The sequence below is a fragment of the Hakea prostrata genome, unplaced genomic scaffold, assembly GCF_041222555.1.
Source record: "Hakea prostrata isolate BN-2017 unplaced genomic scaffold, UWA_Hpros_2 contig_98, whole genome shotgun sequence".
NCBI classification, from domain to species: domain Eukaryota; kingdom Viridiplantae; phylum Streptophyta; class Magnoliopsida; order Proteales; family Proteaceae; genus Hakea; species Hakea prostrata.
The window spans coordinates 167,208-184,090 of record NW_028291217.1 but is presented as its reverse complement, the minus strand read 5'-3'; the positions used below and the strand labels follow the sequence as shown (position 1 = coordinate 184,090).

Genomic DNA, 16,883 nt, shown 5'->3' with positions numbered 1-16,883 from the left:
AATTTTCTGTTTTGAAAGTTTTTTAAAAGCTTTATTTCTTTGAAATTCGTGTTAAGCTATCCCACTATGTTTCTAAACCTCTTGATGGCGTGGGAAGGACCTTAGAACTTCCTCTTTGGCAACCAATCAACCAACAGGGTCAGTTTGGTGAAATCCTAGTAATTCTTGAACTCTTTGTGCTATTTAAAAGGGGGAACTCCATGTTTTTTCACTCTCAATCTGTTCTAAGCCTTGGGAGAACGTGGGAAAATCCCTAGAATCTCTCCTTCGAAGCCAAGGAAGATCCTCAAGCATCTGTTTAGATTTCTTCATCGGTTTCTCTTCTAAAATGTTGGTATTCAATTCATTTCTTCTTTAATTCATTCTTTCTTCTCTACTTCTGATCTTCTGATTATGAGAAGGGTATTACACTACTGTAATGACCTCTTCTCTAATTCTTTTAGCCTTGAGTGAATTCCCCCAATCCACTCTATGTTCTTGAAGCCATATGGCGATGATCCTTGAATTTGACTCCACCAAAGATCTTGATGATACTTTCCCTGAATTTTCTACCTATCTTTATGATTGTGGGGAAGGTCTCATACTATTGCCATGACTTTCCCTTGTGTCCTCATAATTGAGGAGTTGACCCCTAATATTCCATGGACCATTGGAAGCCAAAAGGGAGAGATTTTGAGGGGAAATTCTTGGGTAACCCTCATGAGAGGGTAACCAATTGGGAACCCTTTTATTTTTGTTAATTCATTGGACCCTCCCCAAAACTTTTCTTGATTGTAAATTCTTTGCCCTAGGGGTGAATCTTTATTCTCCTTAGTCTTTCCATGGGATACACGGATTCTTGTTAATAAATCCCTAATTGTATGATTAGAGTTTCTTTCCTTTCACTTTAATTGAGAACCTTATTTTCTCTCATTGGTAGACCCTTCCTAATGCCATTCTTTATTTTGAAATACTAATGAGATGTTCCTTTATCTATCTTGGGTTGTTCTTGTGAGAATTAATTATGGGTAACTCTCATGAGAGGTAACCATATCTGAAACCTTAATGTTCTTTTATCTGTTGGAAACTCCCCAACACCTTTTTAGATTGTGCATTCTTTGTTTCTCTTTCCCTAGAGTGAATCTTGATTCCCCCTAGCCTTTCCATGAGAGCCATAGGTTATGTATGATAAAATCCTAACCCCTTTGTTACAGACCTATTGAGATTCATTTTCGGACTAAGATCTCCCCCATGTCTTCTTTTGGGTTAGGTTGTACTTGGTCTTAAACCCCATGAGCAAAGCACCCTTGTATAGCAATATACATGGGGGCGGTTGCTAGTGGTGGTCGATTGAACCAAGCAACCGTTTGGAGCAACCGCCCGGTCTGTTTTCAAGGTTTTGCCCTATTTTGCTCCCTGAGTTTTATAAAAGGTAACCCTCGCCTCTTTTACGAATATTTTATTCGTGGTTGCTATGTTTGGAGGTTAGACGGCTGTGGAAACGTGTGGGATTCAGGTCTGAAATGCTGTTAATGTTATGGAACATTTTCTCTTCTATTCTTGGTGATTCTGGTTAAGGTAATGAATCTCCATCTGCTATTCTCTTCTTTTTAACCTCTGATTGATATGAACCCATCCCCTTTTTGTTAGTGGTTACCCAATTGATTTGTTGTACTCCCTTTCCAATGTTCTTGATGAGATCCTGTCCAAAAACGAATCCCTGCATTTGTTAATGGATAGATCCAGTCAAGGGGAGAGTTTCCGGGTAATCCATTTATGATGATTGTTAGTTTTCCCTTCACCTATTGTCTTTAGGAGTGTTAGATTCGAGACTTAGGCCATGATCACTCGAAATCCGAATTGAAAACGAATGATCGAAGCCCTGAGTTTCGGATTGAAACTCTCTGTTTTTGGGGCGGTCACTAGTGGCGGTCGCTCAACCTAAGCGACCGGCTCAAGCGACCGGCCGGTTTCCAGTGTCTGTGTAAGTTTGATTTTGGATTTGTTTTGACTCTTGACTCTTATATATTCTTGTAACCCTATGCCTAGGTGTTCTCTGTTTCAAGTAAAAGTCTTATAATAGTTTCTGGAATTCAAGTTAGAGGAATTTTACATAATTATAGGTAAGGACATGCATTCTTATTTATATGCAATTACATATACATGATGATTAAGTTGTTCTATTTACTATTCTTTGATCATGTATCTTGCTGTAATTGTATAAAGCATGTGAATCTTATTGTATACTCGCTGTTTGTGGTGTTCCTTAATGTACTTCATCTTTTATGATATTGCACAACTGTTCATGGTATGATAAAGAGTGATGTAGTGTAGTTGTGATGCAAGGGGTATTCCATTGGGATATCTTGGCTGGAGATATCAGAGGGCTGTGGTATGGGACACATGCTCACTGATGCCTCTAATACTATCATGATTACTTGATGACATACTTAGGAGAGTCTAGAATTGCATGGCTAGGCACCCCACATGCTATTACCCTTTCGGCAAGGGAATTGAAGCCGGGTGACTTGTGACAATGGTGACATGACTATGTTTCATCCTACAGTGGTAACCAGTCCGTGCGGGGACTCAGTGGTCCACTATTGGTCATGTAATGGTAGGGTTGCATATGTTTGGGTTGGGCTCATGGACGTCCAAGGAACGGACCGGGTGTCGTGAGGAGTCATGAGAGCATCCACCCCAATAATATGTGGATGACCATAGGGTTAAGGAGTGGAGTCCAATAGCGGTAGCCAGTCCGTGAGGGTTCTCACTCCTAGGTTGCGATGGATACTGAACCGAGTTGGTTGGTGCCATAGGGGAAGTATCTGGACTCCATATAGTATGTTACCATTATGACTTGCATTGGATTAGAAACCCCGACATGCGCCAGTACTCATTGCCAATGGTCGTGGTGAGAGAGTGTTGACTTAACCCCCAGCCATAGTTTGAGAGCCAGGTGTGGACTTACCCCTTTGCCCTGGATCCCTACAGAGGTAACCAATCCTTGCCGGATCAGAGTGATGAGACTTACCCAGAGGAGGGCTGGTGTATATCTTAAAGCATGTCAGCTGTTAGAGACTTGCATAGTTAGATCTTAGTAGCATTCATATTTCTGCATACCATCCATATCATTTCATCTGTGCATTCATGGTTTGTATTGATATATATATATATATATATATATATATGTATGAGAATGGTATGTTCCTTACTGAGTTCGTTAGAGCTCATTCCTTTCATTGTATGTATTATATAAACTGTACAGATAGTTGCACAACGTCGAAAGTTGGAGTTGATTTGTATGAAAGAGCTTTCTCATATGAAGTTGATGTGGCACAGACAATGGTACATGAACCTACAGAGCATGAAGCCTCCTGAAGATACTAGTGTGCACTTTTAGCACCCATTGATGGCCGACAGAGGCAGATTTTCAAGATTTTGATGATCGTATGGAGAAAGACTGGAGGACCCCTCTGCTTGCTGATTTAGATAACCAATTTTTAGATATAGAAAAGAAAACCTGAGAGAAGATTATTTAGTTATTTATTTTTGCTTCCGCTGAACTCGATTTTACTTTTGATTCTTGATTTTCTTTCTTTCATTTCGTTCATTGATTTTATCGGAGTATTTGGACTCCTGTAACCTTTTTATTAATTATTGCACTATTCTTGCTCTTGATTATCTGTATTTGTATTTATTATTGTTGATAGACTAAAACCGTGGATCCTATGAAGGTTCGCACCCACGGGTTGTCGGGCGGGTAACTGGGCCCGGTGGGAGGGGTGTGACACATGGGTTTTGGATATGGATCATGGACTTCTATCTGGACACTCCACAAAATTAATCCGACTAGACCTTCGGGTTCTCAGACCTGCAATATGGATTCTGGGTTAGAAATACGGATGTTGTTACACAAGTCACCTATTTGGTAGCACTCTTGGAAGGCAAGGAGGATGTCCCCAAGGCGGCCAACCAAGGGAGATCGAGAGAACTCTAGAAGAGTTCAAGGACGTGATGCCCCCCAAGCTACCCAAAAGACTACCACCAATAAGGGAGGTGGATCATGCAATCGAGTTGGAGTCGGGTGCCAAACCACCACCAATGGCACCTTATAGGATGTCCCCGCTGGAGTTGGAGGAACTAAGGAAGCAACTCAAGGAGCTATTGGATGCAGGCTACATCCGACCATCGAAGGCACCATATGGCACACCAATGTTGTTCCAACGGAAGCATGACGGATCATTGAGGCTATGCATCGACTATAGGGTACTCAACAAGGTAACTATCAAAATCAAATATCCCATTCCTTTGATTGATGATCTCTTTGATAGGCTTGGTGGTGCAAGTCCGGGTATTACCAAGTCCGCATCACGGAGGGTGACGAACCGAAGACTACTTGCATGACTTGATATGGGGCATACGAGTTCTTAGTAATGCCCTTTGGCCTCACCAAATGCACCAGCCACATTTTGCACCCTCATGAACAAGATATTCCACCCTTACCTCGACAAATTCGTGGTCGTGTACTTGGATGACATCGTCATCTATAGTAACACATTGGAGGAACATGCACAACATCTAAGGTTGGTTCTTCAAACCCTAAAGGAGAACCAACTATATGTGAAGAAGGAGAAGTGCGAATTCACACAAGAAGAGGTGATGTTCCTAGGTCATAAGGTAGGGGGCAGAACGTTGAGAATGGACCGAGCAAGGTGAAAGCAATTCGGGAATGAGTGGCACCTACTAAGGTTGGCGAGTTGAGGTCTTTTCTAGGCCTTGTGAACTACTATTGGAGGTTCATTATGGGATACTCCAAGAGGGCAGCTCCACTCACGGATCTACTAAAGAAGAACAAGGCATGGGAGTGGTCCGACACTTGTCAAGATGCCTTTGATGATTTAAAGAAGGCGGTAATGGAAGAACCGGTGCTTGCGTTGCCGGACTATGACAAGCCGTTCGAGGTACATACGGATGCGTCCGACTTCGCAATTGGAGGGGTGTTAATGCAGGAAAGACACCTTATTGCATACGAGAGTCGCAAGCTCAATGAGATGGAGCGACACTATACCGTGCATGAGAAGGAGATGACCGTGATGGTGCATTGCCTAAGAACATGGTGACACTACTTGTTGGGATCGAGGTTCGTGGTGAAGACAGATAATGTGGCTATGAGTTACTTCCAAACCCAAAAGAAGTTGAGTCCGAAGCAAGCTAGGTGGCAAGATTTCCTAGCGGAATTTGACTTCATCTTTGAGTATAAACCCGGGAAGGCAAATGAGGTGGCCGACGCGCTAAGTCGAAAAGCGGAGTTGGCATCTCTTAGCCAACCGGAAGGAGAATTGTTGAGCCTTATCAAGGAGGGGTATGAGCACGACCCTATGGCTAAGAGTTTGCTCACCCTAACCAAGGAAGGCAAAACAAGGTGGTTTTGGGAGAAAGATGGTGTTCTCTATGCCAAGAAGAAGAGGATCTTTGTTCCTAAATGAAACAACCTAAGGAGGAATCTTATCCGTGAATGCCATGACACCAAGTGGGCCGGTCACCCAGGGCAAAGACGCACCCATGCATTGTTGGAAGCGGCTTACTATTGGCCTCAAATGTGGGATGATGTTGAGGCTTATGTAAGGATTTGTCTTGTGTGCCAACAAGACAAGGTGGAGCAACAACCACCCTAGGGATTGTTGGAACCATTGCCTACACCAAGTCTTGCTTGGGAGAGTGTATCTATGGACTTCATCAGCGCTCTACCTAAGTTTGAAGGATGTGGGTCAATCATGGTGGTGGTAGATCGGTTATCCAAATATGGCACGTTTGTGGCAGCACCAAGGGATTGCACAGTGGTAGAAGCAGCTAGGCTATTCCTAAAGAATGTGGTCAAGTATTGGGGGGTGCCACAATCAATCATCATCAATCGTGACCCTCACTTCACGGGGAGGTTCTGGGCCAAATTGTTCAAGTTGTTGGGCACGTCATTGTGGTACTCAACAAGCTTCCATCCTCAAATGGATGGGCAGAATGAACGTGTCAACAACTTACTGGAGCTATACTTGAGGCACTTTGTGAGTGCCAACCAGCGAGATTGGGCCAAGTTGCTTGATGTGGCTCAGTTTTCATACAATCTCCAAAGAAGCGAGGCCACAAACCAAAGCCCATTCGAGATAGCCACGGGGCAACGACGTTAACCCCACACACTATAGTAACATGTTATAAGGGAAATAGCCCCTTAGCTTACAAGTTTGCCAAGGAGTGGCGAGAAAGGTTGGATGTGGCTGGTTGGATGTGGCTAAGTCATACTTAAACAAAGCCACAAAGAATATGAAGAAGTGGGCCGACAAAGATAGACGACCCGAAAACTTCGAAACTGGGGATATGGTCATGTTGAAGTTACTACCCCCAACAATTCAAGTCCTTGCGAAAGGTGCACAAAGGACTGGTTCGTCGGTATGAAGGCCTGTTCAAGATCTTGAAGAAGGTGGGTAAGGTTTCTTACCAACTTGACCACCCACCAAAGCTCAAGATCCATCATGTCTTCCATGCAAGTATGTTAAAGCCTTACCAAGGAGATGCGGAGGATCCTAGTCATGGGACTTCTACAAGGGCACCTACTAGCATAATGACATCCTATGACAAGGAGGCAGAGTATATAATGGCGGATCGAGTACTACGTAAATGCGGGGTGCCTCCGAGTCGAGAGTATTTGGTGAAGTGGAAGGGATTGCCCGAGAGTGAAGCAAGTTAGGAACCATAAAACACATTGTGGAAGTTCCAAGAACATATAAGGAGGTTCCACAATGAAAACACGACGAGGACGTCGATGGAATAGGTGGGGGAGAATGACATGGCCCAATTTATCATAGACCCAATTGTATAATATTAATGGGCCACACATGGGCTAGCCCAACTTAGAAAAGTTACTAATGGGCTACACTTAGCCCACATTCTAGAAAGGATGGAGATTCTAGAGGAATCTACATCTAGAAAATATCTTGTCTCTAGAAATGTCCCTAGAAATATCTAGACCCACTAGAGTATTCTTAGCCGTTAGATTCTAGACACTTGTACAAATCACAACCATTCATTGTATCCTACCTCACCTATAAATAGGGGAGAGACTCATTTGTACAAAGCATCAATCAATCAAGTGAGCAATACAAATTCTCTCAAGGTTCTCTTTGAGCTCTAAGTTTTCTTTTACTCTCTCTAGCTGGGTTTTAGGCTGACTTAGTACAAATAAGTGCTAAGTGCCAGCACGGTTGGCTTAGTCAATAACTAAGGCCGTGACAATGGGCACCCTTTGGGGCAAAAATGCGAGGCACACATGGGCCAAAAGTAGGGGTGCAAGTTTGGCCCTATCAGCCTTGACCCGCCCTAAGCCTACCCTGAGCCCGAATAGGGCTTGGGCTAAAGATTTTGGCCCTAAGGGAGGGTTAGGGCCAAAATATTCTAGCCTTGAACTAGGGCCAAGGGCAGGCCTGGGATTACTCTTTGGCCCACCCAGCCCATCCCGGCCCGCCCCTGATTTTGGCCCTAATCTTGGTCCGAATTCTGGCCTTGATTCTAGCCCTGATTTTGGCCCTGATTTTGACCCTGATCTTGGCCCTGATCCTGGCCCTAATCTTGGCTTGATCTAGGCCCATGATTTTGGCCCTGATTTGAGTCTGGACCCTCCACCCATATGGAGATGAATTAATTATAATCCGCATGGGTGAATATTTGACACATGTAAAATTTTAAAAACATGATCATTTTTTGTAAAAAATTAATAAAAATAAATTATATCTTTATTACCAATGTAGTAAGCATCCACCTGATTTTGGCCCGATCTTGACTCTAATTTTGGCTCTAGTCTTAATGTTAATTTGACCATGATCATGTATTAGATTTTTACCCTAATCTTCACATTAACATTGATATAACTATAAGTCTCGACTTTGACCTTCAGTCATTTTGATCATATTAGACTATGAGTTCACTTTTTATATTATTTTTAAGATAATTTTTATTTTTTGAACTAAGTCATTTTTAGTTCCATAAAATCATTGATTTTTTTTTTTTTTTGGGACTAAGGCGAGATAATATATTATAAATAATAAAAGCTTGTATATAGAGAATTAATATCTAACAAATCTACACCCAAACTTCTCATCATGAATAATGACATCTTTCTTTTGCCTCCAATGTGATATTTCAGAAGAAGGGGGAAAAAATATTAAGGACAGATAGCTATACGAAAAAAAATATCAATACTAAATTATCGTTCATTTACTTGTTAATAAAGTTTTGAATATGATTTTTTTTTTTGTTGAATAAGAATATCAATGGGAGGGGTTTTCAATTTCCATCACCAAAGTAATGGGAGAGGTTTTCAATTTCAATCATCAAAGCAATGAGAGACTTTCAGAGATCAATACAGAATTATGGAGTATGAGTTTATTTATGTTTAAAGCAACATTATCAACTTATCGATTATTTTATCATTTTGTATGAGCTTGAATCATCTTATATTTCTATGAATTTTATTTTTAATTTACTTATGATACTTTTTTTTTTATTATTATTATATTTTTTATGAATTTACATTTGATATCTTAGGTCCAAAAATAGAACCAATTAAGGCTAATCAGGGCTAGGGCCAATTAGGGCCAAGGACAAGGCCAATAAAGGCCAATCAGGGCTAGGGACAAGGCCAATCAGGGCTAATCAGAGCCAATCAGGGTCAGGGCCAATCAGGGCCAACCCATCCCGACCCAGGCCAATTAGGGCGGGAATGGGCTCAAATTAGGACATATAGGGTTGGGCTTGGGATTGCAAAAGCCCAGCCCACCGTTGGTGTTAGCCAGAAGGCTTGCCAAAACGCTAAATGGAGGTATCTATGCAAACATACATTTTAAACACAAATGCCCTTAAACCAAGTTTTTCCTCTCCCTCGTTCATGCGGATTTTTATTTGCGGCAGCAGCTGCTGCTGCGATCGCAACACGTGTCCTTATATTAATCTAATGGTTCTAAATGAAAACCCATGGACTTTATTGTAGATATAATTTTTTTCCTTTACAAAAGCTCACCTATTCTTTTGCAATTTACATAAAGAAGTCCCCGGTCAGCAGTCCGGACAGCGACCCCGACGAGCACGTGCTCCTAGACAATGGGGCGGTGAAATACTTTAAAAATTAAAAAATAAAACTTTTCATCAGTGGGCCCCTTTTGTGGTCGGCCAGGGGGGCCTCGGTTCCCACGACGGGGAGAAGATCCGGATTCTGTTCAAGCGACTTAGATAACCTCAATTTGGGGATTTCCTATTTTGCGGTCTGAGGTCCTTCTCTGTTCTTATGGTAGTGGTTGCTGTGATAATATCACTATCAGCTCGAGCAGTGAAGGTCAAGAACATTGTCTGCCGTGTTCAAACTCGATACTATATCAAACACAGACTCGTAGCCAACCTGAGATCATGAACATGAAAGGGTTCCACAAACCAGGAGTATGTTTAATTTGATGGGATTTCGTCCCAGTTCTATCCATCATCATTATTAATACAACACAACGGAGAGATCCCTGCATCTTAAGAATAGGGATTGGATTGTTGGCTAATCAAGAAGAGAAGTGAATTGGGAAATTGGGAAATCGGGTCTGTGTCTTCGTGGAATGGAAGTGAAAGAAAATGGATTTCTGGCCAGAGTTTCTAGCAACCAGCTGGGGGAAAGAGTTTGTTGCAGGGGATTTGGGGTCGCCACATGGGTCATCTCTGGCTACCCTCTGGACACGCTGAGGATCCGCCTTCAACAATCTTCTAAACCCACCTGATCTGCCGTCGGTCTCCTTCGCCGTATCGTCGCTTCTGAGGGAGCTTCCGCTCTCTACCTTGGCATGGCCGCTTCATTAGCCTCTGTCACCTTCTAGGTTGGCTTCCATTTCTTATTCCTGCTCTTTCGCTTTGTTCTCGATCTTCATTGCTCGAGCTGTGATCTCAGAAAGCGAAATAGGAAATCCCCAAATCGAAGTTATCTGTGTCGCGTGAACGCAAGGACTTCTTTGTGTAAATTTCAAAAGAATAGGTGAGCTTTTGTAAAGGGAAAAAATTATATTTACACTAAAGTCCATAGATTTTCATTACAACCATTAGATTAGTTTCCTTACAGGTGTTGCGATCGCAGCGGCTAGCTGCAGCTAGCCCTGCCGCAAATTAAAATCCTTCATGCTCACTCTCGATCGATCTTCTTCTCTGCTCTCTCTGTCAACGAAAACCCTCAAATCAAACGAGCAAGGACAAGATATATTCACCGTTCACCATCGATCGCAAGTCAAAGCTACTGCAGATTAGAAGAAGACTCAACTTCGTCTCCCAAATCAGTTGTGGAAACTCAGACTTGTTCTAGATTTCTAAAACCTAACTCTTTATCCAGAAATCCCCTCAAGATGTTCAATTTATTTAGGGGACGATGAAACGAGCCTGTAGAGTTTCCTGGGCCGCAAGGGAACTACTTTTGCGGGTATGCTCTGTAGAAGCCAAATCTCCATCTTTATTTCCTCCACTATCTAACATTTGGGGGAGCTCAAGTCGCAATTTCATCAAAGGGATTATTGTTCAGACGCCTGGTTACTGCTACGATGGCATACCGAAGTCGTTCACTTTACTCACAAAAAAGAAGCGCTCTTCGCATCACATCGCTGAAGAGAATGTGACCCAAAAAGTTTCAGAATTGGCGGATCAATTGGTTGCTCATATTGGAGATTCCAACAAGATCTCCTCAATCTTGGAATCCGCAGCTTCTTCCTTAATTCAGCACTCCAGCAACAGATATGCGTTGATTGAGCTGTTGAAGCTGTTGGGTTCCTGGCCTTAGTTATCCCTAGAGGTACCATTCTCCTCATTCTAGGGTTTATTTGAGCTTTTGAATATTTTCAATTAATATATTCAAAACAGGTGTCTCTATAACACCCATAACTTCAATTACAAAATAATAATAATAATAATAATAATATAGCGTTTGTCATAGAGGCTTTCATTTCAAGAAATGGGAGGAGATGAAACAGAGTGATAAATGGGATAATTTTACTTTGTTCATTTGTTTAGTTTATCATCAACTTTAATAGTCAGGTTCAATTATCAGGTAATTAAGTGGAGAAGGAAAAAAGCTAATGATGCTTCTATGGCAATGGTATCTGAAGAGTTCGCTAGAGGAATCAGAATTGCTGGCAGAGCTAAGCATGTTGATCTTGCTGTTGAATTGTTTACTGAGGCTGCCAATAAGGGAATCAAGACAGCTTCTGGTTATAATGCACTCCTGGCTGTGTATATGTATAATGGTTTGGTTGAGAAATCTCAGACACTTTATCGGGAATTAAAAAGAGAATCAAATTGTAGACCTACAGTTGTAACATTTAACATTCTCATCTCAATTTTTGGTCGGCTGACGATGGTAGATCACATGGATGCAATTTTCCGAGAGATGCAACAATTGAATCTCTCCCATAATTTGAGTACATACAATAACCTGATTGCTGGATATGTTACAGCTTGGATGTGGGATGAAATGGAGAAGACTTTCAAGACTATAGAGGCAGGTGTTGTCAAACCCAATATTAACACCCACTTGCTAATGCTTTGTGGATATGCAAATTCAGGCAACCTGGAGAAGATGGAGAAGATTTATGAGTTGGTGAAGGATCATGTGAATGCAAAGGAAATTCGTTTGATTAGAGCCATGGTATCTGCATATTGTAAGAGCTCAGATATTGATAGAATTAGAAAGATTGAGGCACTACTGAAGTTAGTTCCAAAGAACGAGTATAGCCATTGGTTGAATGTGCTTTTGATTAGGGTTTATGCAGAAGAGGATTTGCTGGAACGGATGGAGAATTCCATAAATAAAGCATTACAAAATAAAACTCCAGTTATGACGGTAAAAATGATGTGTTGTATCATAACAAGTTATTTCCGAAGGAATGCAGTGAATCAGCTAGCAGAGTTTGTGAAACAGGCAGAGTCTGCTTGCTGGAGGATTTGTCGTTCCCTGTATCATTGTAAGATGGTCATGTATTCATCACAGAATCGGCTAGAGGATATGGAAAATGTGCTTGATGAGATGGAAAACTTAAACATGAAACCTACAAAGAAAACATTCCTCATCATCATGTACAAGGCCTACTCAAAGTATGGCCAGAGACTTAACTTAGAGAGCTTATTAGGATTAATGTGCAAGCAGGGGTTTGGAATTCCATTGGATGCCTCTCCTTCCTAGGTTACATTTTTGTATTTGGAATTTTCTATTTGAATTACTAGAAAATCATCCATTGAATTGTTGCAAATGGCTCATGACGTCAGAGAGGACAACCTCAGCTCCCTGAGGAATGTAAGCTTCTTATCAAATTCATTTGAGTTTTACTTTGTCAACATTTGATTTTTCTGTATCTTATAAGCTTGAAGCATGAATGGATGATTTTTTTTTATTATTTTTTTTTTATTTTGGTTGGAAGGAGAGTAGATGGAGGTTTCTCTTGATGGTTACATTGCATGATTATGAAACTTAATAGCTCCCTCTCCCCGGTGAGGATCATATGATTACATGGATAAGTTTTTTAGGTTTGGTGTGTCTTCATTCTTCTATAGTTTATATTGTTGTTCATCATTCCATGTTTAGAACATGGTCTTCTTTTCTACTGATTGAAACATGGTCGTTCCTTCTGCAGTATCAGAATCTGTTCTTGCAATCCGTAAATCATGTAATTTTTATTTAGGGGTAGACTTGACAGATCACAACATTTTGAGATGTTTCTTGTTTTAATGAAACTGTCTGCCTTATTTCTCACCACTTTGACATAGATGGATGTTTTTGGGGACATGCAACAATTTAGCCCTATAACAACTTTTTAACATGAATAGAGCTCCCTGCATGGAGGAAAATAATCACTAACATAAAAAAGGCATGTACCCAGGGCACTAGACTCCTAAGGAGATCATATATACATAATGTTGCCTTTATTTCAAGAAAGGCGATTTCCAGGACTTGAATCTGTCCCCAAGCATCCAGCAAATGAGCACTTGACTGTTATTTAGCAAGTGAGCATCACTAATAGAGTACAATTAAAAACAAAATAGGTTGTGTTGTGCTCTGAAGGGCCCCAAGTTGAGAGTTATGTTAATAGAATTCTAGGAAATGCCATGATATACTAAGAAATCCTAAATTTTGTTAACCTAAATATATGATGTCCTTTTTGTGGGCAGAGCCTTCAAGTTTTCAAGTTTCTGGAACTCAAGCCTAAATATAGAATTCTAGGAAATGCTATGATATACTGAGAAATCCTGAATTTGTTAATCTAAATATGTGATGTCCTTTTTGTGGGCAAAGCCTTTGAAATTTTCAAGTTTCAAGAACTCAAGCCTGAATATATTGCAACCTAACTAGCTGCAAAATTTCTCCTGGGATGATGCAGTCAGACAAGCAATTATAATTGTGATGTTCACCGCTTAAAACTACTGGGAGAACCTAAGAAGATTGTCTACTGTTTCACCATTCCAAGGGCAAGAGAATGGGAAATAAGGAGAGACTATCTACTGTTTCAGCATTCCAAAGGCAAGAAAATAAACTGAGAAGATAAGGAGATTAAGGGCTCTTAATAATGAAGTATTTCATCATCAATTCCCCAATTGAGTTAATATCCAGGAAAACCAAAAAGTTGAATGACAGGTTGGACGCCTTCCTTTGAAACATAGCCACTTAAAGGAGGTAACTTTGGAGAAAATAAACTGAGAAACCAATGTGCTGAGGCTTTCAGTTATCTTATGAACTGAAAGAGATTAGGTTTCAGAGAAATTGGGGGGTTTGCATGATTAGAAATAACATGGTCCTCCCTCTTGACTATGATTCTCTAATATAGTTTTTTTTTTTATTAAATTATGACCCCAAAGAAGAAAGAAAAAAATATATAATAACAATAAATCCAATACCCTAGTGCTAACATGGATACAGCTCATCAAGATGAAACATGCCCTTTTTCCTTTGATCACATTTTTGAAGGCCACAAATATATTATTAGTTGTTGTCTGTGACCCATCTATCATACTTAATTAGATAGACTTGGTATGGTATTAGTATGAGAATTATATTTTTGTCAACATTCAAAACAAAAGTATTTACCAAAAAAATACTCAATATGGTAATGAAAAGGAAATTCGTTTGATTAGAGCCATGGTATAATCTTCATATTGTAAGAGCTTAGATATTGATAGAATTAGAAAGATTGAGGCACTACTGAAGTTAATTCTTGAGAACGAGTATAGCCATTGGTTGAATGTGCTTTTAATTAGGGTTTATGCAGAGGACTCGCTGGAATGGATGGAGAATTTCATAAATAAAGCATTAGAACATAAAGCTCTAGTTATGACTGTGAAACTGATGCATTGTATCATAACAAGTTATTTCCGAAGAAATGCAGTGGATCAGTTGGCAAAGTTTGTAAAACAGGCGGAGTCTGCTTGCTGGATGATTTGTCGTTCTCTGTATCATTGTAAGACGGTCATGCATTCATCATAGAATCGGCTAGAGAATATGGAAAACGTGCTTGATGAGATGAAAATTTTAAACATGAAACCCACGAAGAAAACATTCATCATCATGTACTAGTCCTACTCAAAGTATGGCCAGATACTTAAGTTAGAGAGATTATTAGGGCCAATGTGCAAGCAGGGGTTTGGAATTCCATTGGATGCCTCTTCTTTGTAGGTCACATTTTCAAAATAGGAGTGCGCTATCCAACTATCCAGAAAATCATTCATCGAATTGTTGCAAATGGCTCATGACATCAGAAAGGACTACCTCAGCTCCCCGAGGAATGTAAGCTTCTTATCAAATTCATTTAGTTTTACTTTTTCAATATTTGATTTTTCTGTTTCTTATAAGCTTGAAGCATTAATGGATAATATTTCTTTTTATTACTATTTTCTTTTCTTTTGGTGGGAAGGGAGAGTAGGGGTAGGTTTCTCTTGATTTGCATGATTATGAAACTCAATAGCTCCCTCTCCCCTTGAGAAGATCATATGATTAGTTGGATAAGTTGTTTAGGTTTGGTGTATCTTCATACGTTGTTCATTATTCCATGTTCAGAATGTGTTCTTCTTTTGTACTGATTGAAACATGTTTATTTGGTCATTACTTCTTTAATATCAGAATTTGTTCTTGCAACCGCTAAATCATTTAATTCTTATTAACGGTAGACTTGACAGGTCACGACATTGAGATGCTGCTTGTTATTATGAAACTGTCAGCCTTATTTTCTCACCACATTGACATAGATATATCTTTTTTGGGACATTCAACAGTTTAGCCCTACTTCAACTTTTTAACATGAGTAGCCCCCTGTATGGACTTTAACACCGAAATTTAGGGTTTGCCGCCGCTTGGTCAAGGAGAAAACAGCGCCGCAAACCCGCCGAAGTCTTCTCCGCCTTCTCAGTTTCCGGCCGTTGAGGCGGAGAGACTCGCCGCTATAGTCTCTCCGCCTCCTCTGGTTTGTCTTCCTCTCTCCCAGCTCCGGCCTCTCGTCTCCCCTCTCTCTCATCACCTGCCTCAATCTCAGCCTTTTCTTCTTCGTCTCTGTCTCACATCTCCCGTCTACCGCCTCCCGCCTCCCACTTCCCACTTCCCATCTCCGTCTCTCCAGTCTCCTTCTCCCTCTCTCCCTTCTCGGTTTCGGTTTCGTTTTTTTTTTTTCCTTCCCCTTAGATCTGTGTTTGTTCTTGCCGAATTTTCTCCTCTGTTCTAGATCTTGCCGTCTCCTTCTCCCTCTCTCACCTCCGGTCTCTTCAGCCACACGTCTCTTGTCTCCGTCTCTCGCCTCTGCTCTCCGTCTCCTCTTTTGCCTCTCCCTCACCGATCTCCTTCCTCACCTCTTGCTTTTTTGCTAGGACACTCAGATCTATAGTTTTTTGCTTCGATCTGTTTGTTTTCCGGCCGATTCCCCCTGGTTGCAGCTTCTTTTTCCCTTTTTTCAGTTTTAAATAACAAAGAATTTCTTTGGTTGCAGCAATCGTTGGTGCACACCGCCGATAAACTCCAAATCTGGATACAAGTTTTTCTGCGCAAGCTTGAACGCCTTTACGGCAGCACCGGATGGCAGGTCTGACCCTCCTCTGCACTTTTGATGTTACCACTGCGACAACCGAACGGCTTTTGTGTCCGCCCTTGAGGCTTGTTGTGTGTCTGTGTCCGCCCTTGAGGCGTGTTGTCTGTCCGCCCTTGAGGCGTGTTATGTGTCCGCCCTTGAGGCGTGTATTTTGTTCCCCTTTATGGGTGCCTGTGCTTATTTGGTGCTGTATTTGTTGCAGCCTTATTTCTAAGGGTATAGTGGGCTTGACCCATCCCTTACTCCGATGACCCCGTCTTATTGCATGTATGACAGTTTGGTCGCTTTCCGCTCCTTGGTTCGATGTGAACCTTGTGTTTTCATGCAGCTGTGTGTTTGTACTTTTCTTTCTTTAATGAATGAAGTACTGCTTACCAAAAAAAAAAAAAAAAAGCCCCCTGTATGGAGGAATAGGATCCCTAGCATCAAAATGGGCTACCCAGGGCACAACACTCCCATGCTTTTGACGGGACCTGGGGAGATCATCTACACACTATTACCCTTATTTCTGGAGAGGCTATTTCCAGGACTTGAATCTGTAACCAAGCGTCCAACAAATGAGCACTTGACTGGGATTCAGCAAGTGAACATCACTAATATGGTACAGTTAAAAACGAAATAGGCTGTGCTATGTTTTGAAGGGCCCCAAGTTGAGAGTTATATTAATAGAATTCTAGTAAATGCTATGATATACTAAGAAGTCCTAATTAATTCTTGTTTGCTAAGCTCTTCTATGTGCATTTCAAAATCTTCTTCAGCCTTAAGAGTATGTTTATTATTTGT

The 16,883-nt window shown here is 41.0% G+C and overlaps 1 protein-coding gene across 1 annotated transcript; it reads left to right on the top strand.

Moving 5' to 3' along the window:
• The first annotated feature begins 9,284 nt into the window (after positions 1 to 9,284).
• Positions 9,285 to 12,410, top strand: LOC148998904 (pentatricopeptide repeat-containing protein At2g30780-like). Its single transcript, XM_089141620.1, has 2 exons — positions 9,285 to 10,834; positions 11,090 to 12,410. Exon 2 carries the CDS (start codon positions 11,129 to 11,131, stop codon positions 12,218 to 12,220), a length of 1,092 nt encoding a protein of 363 aa, XP_088997746.1. The 5' UTR covers positions 9,285 to 10,834; positions 11,090 to 11,128; the 3' UTR covers positions 12,221 to 12,410.
• The last annotated feature ends 4,473 nt before the right edge of the window (positions 12,411 to 16,883 follow it).

Excerpts from the sequence above, each read along its gene's own strand:
- LOC148998904 (XM_089141620.1), top strand. The coding sequence starts at position 11,129 with ATGGCAATGGTATCTGAAGAGTTCGCTAGAGGAATCAGAATTGCTGGC.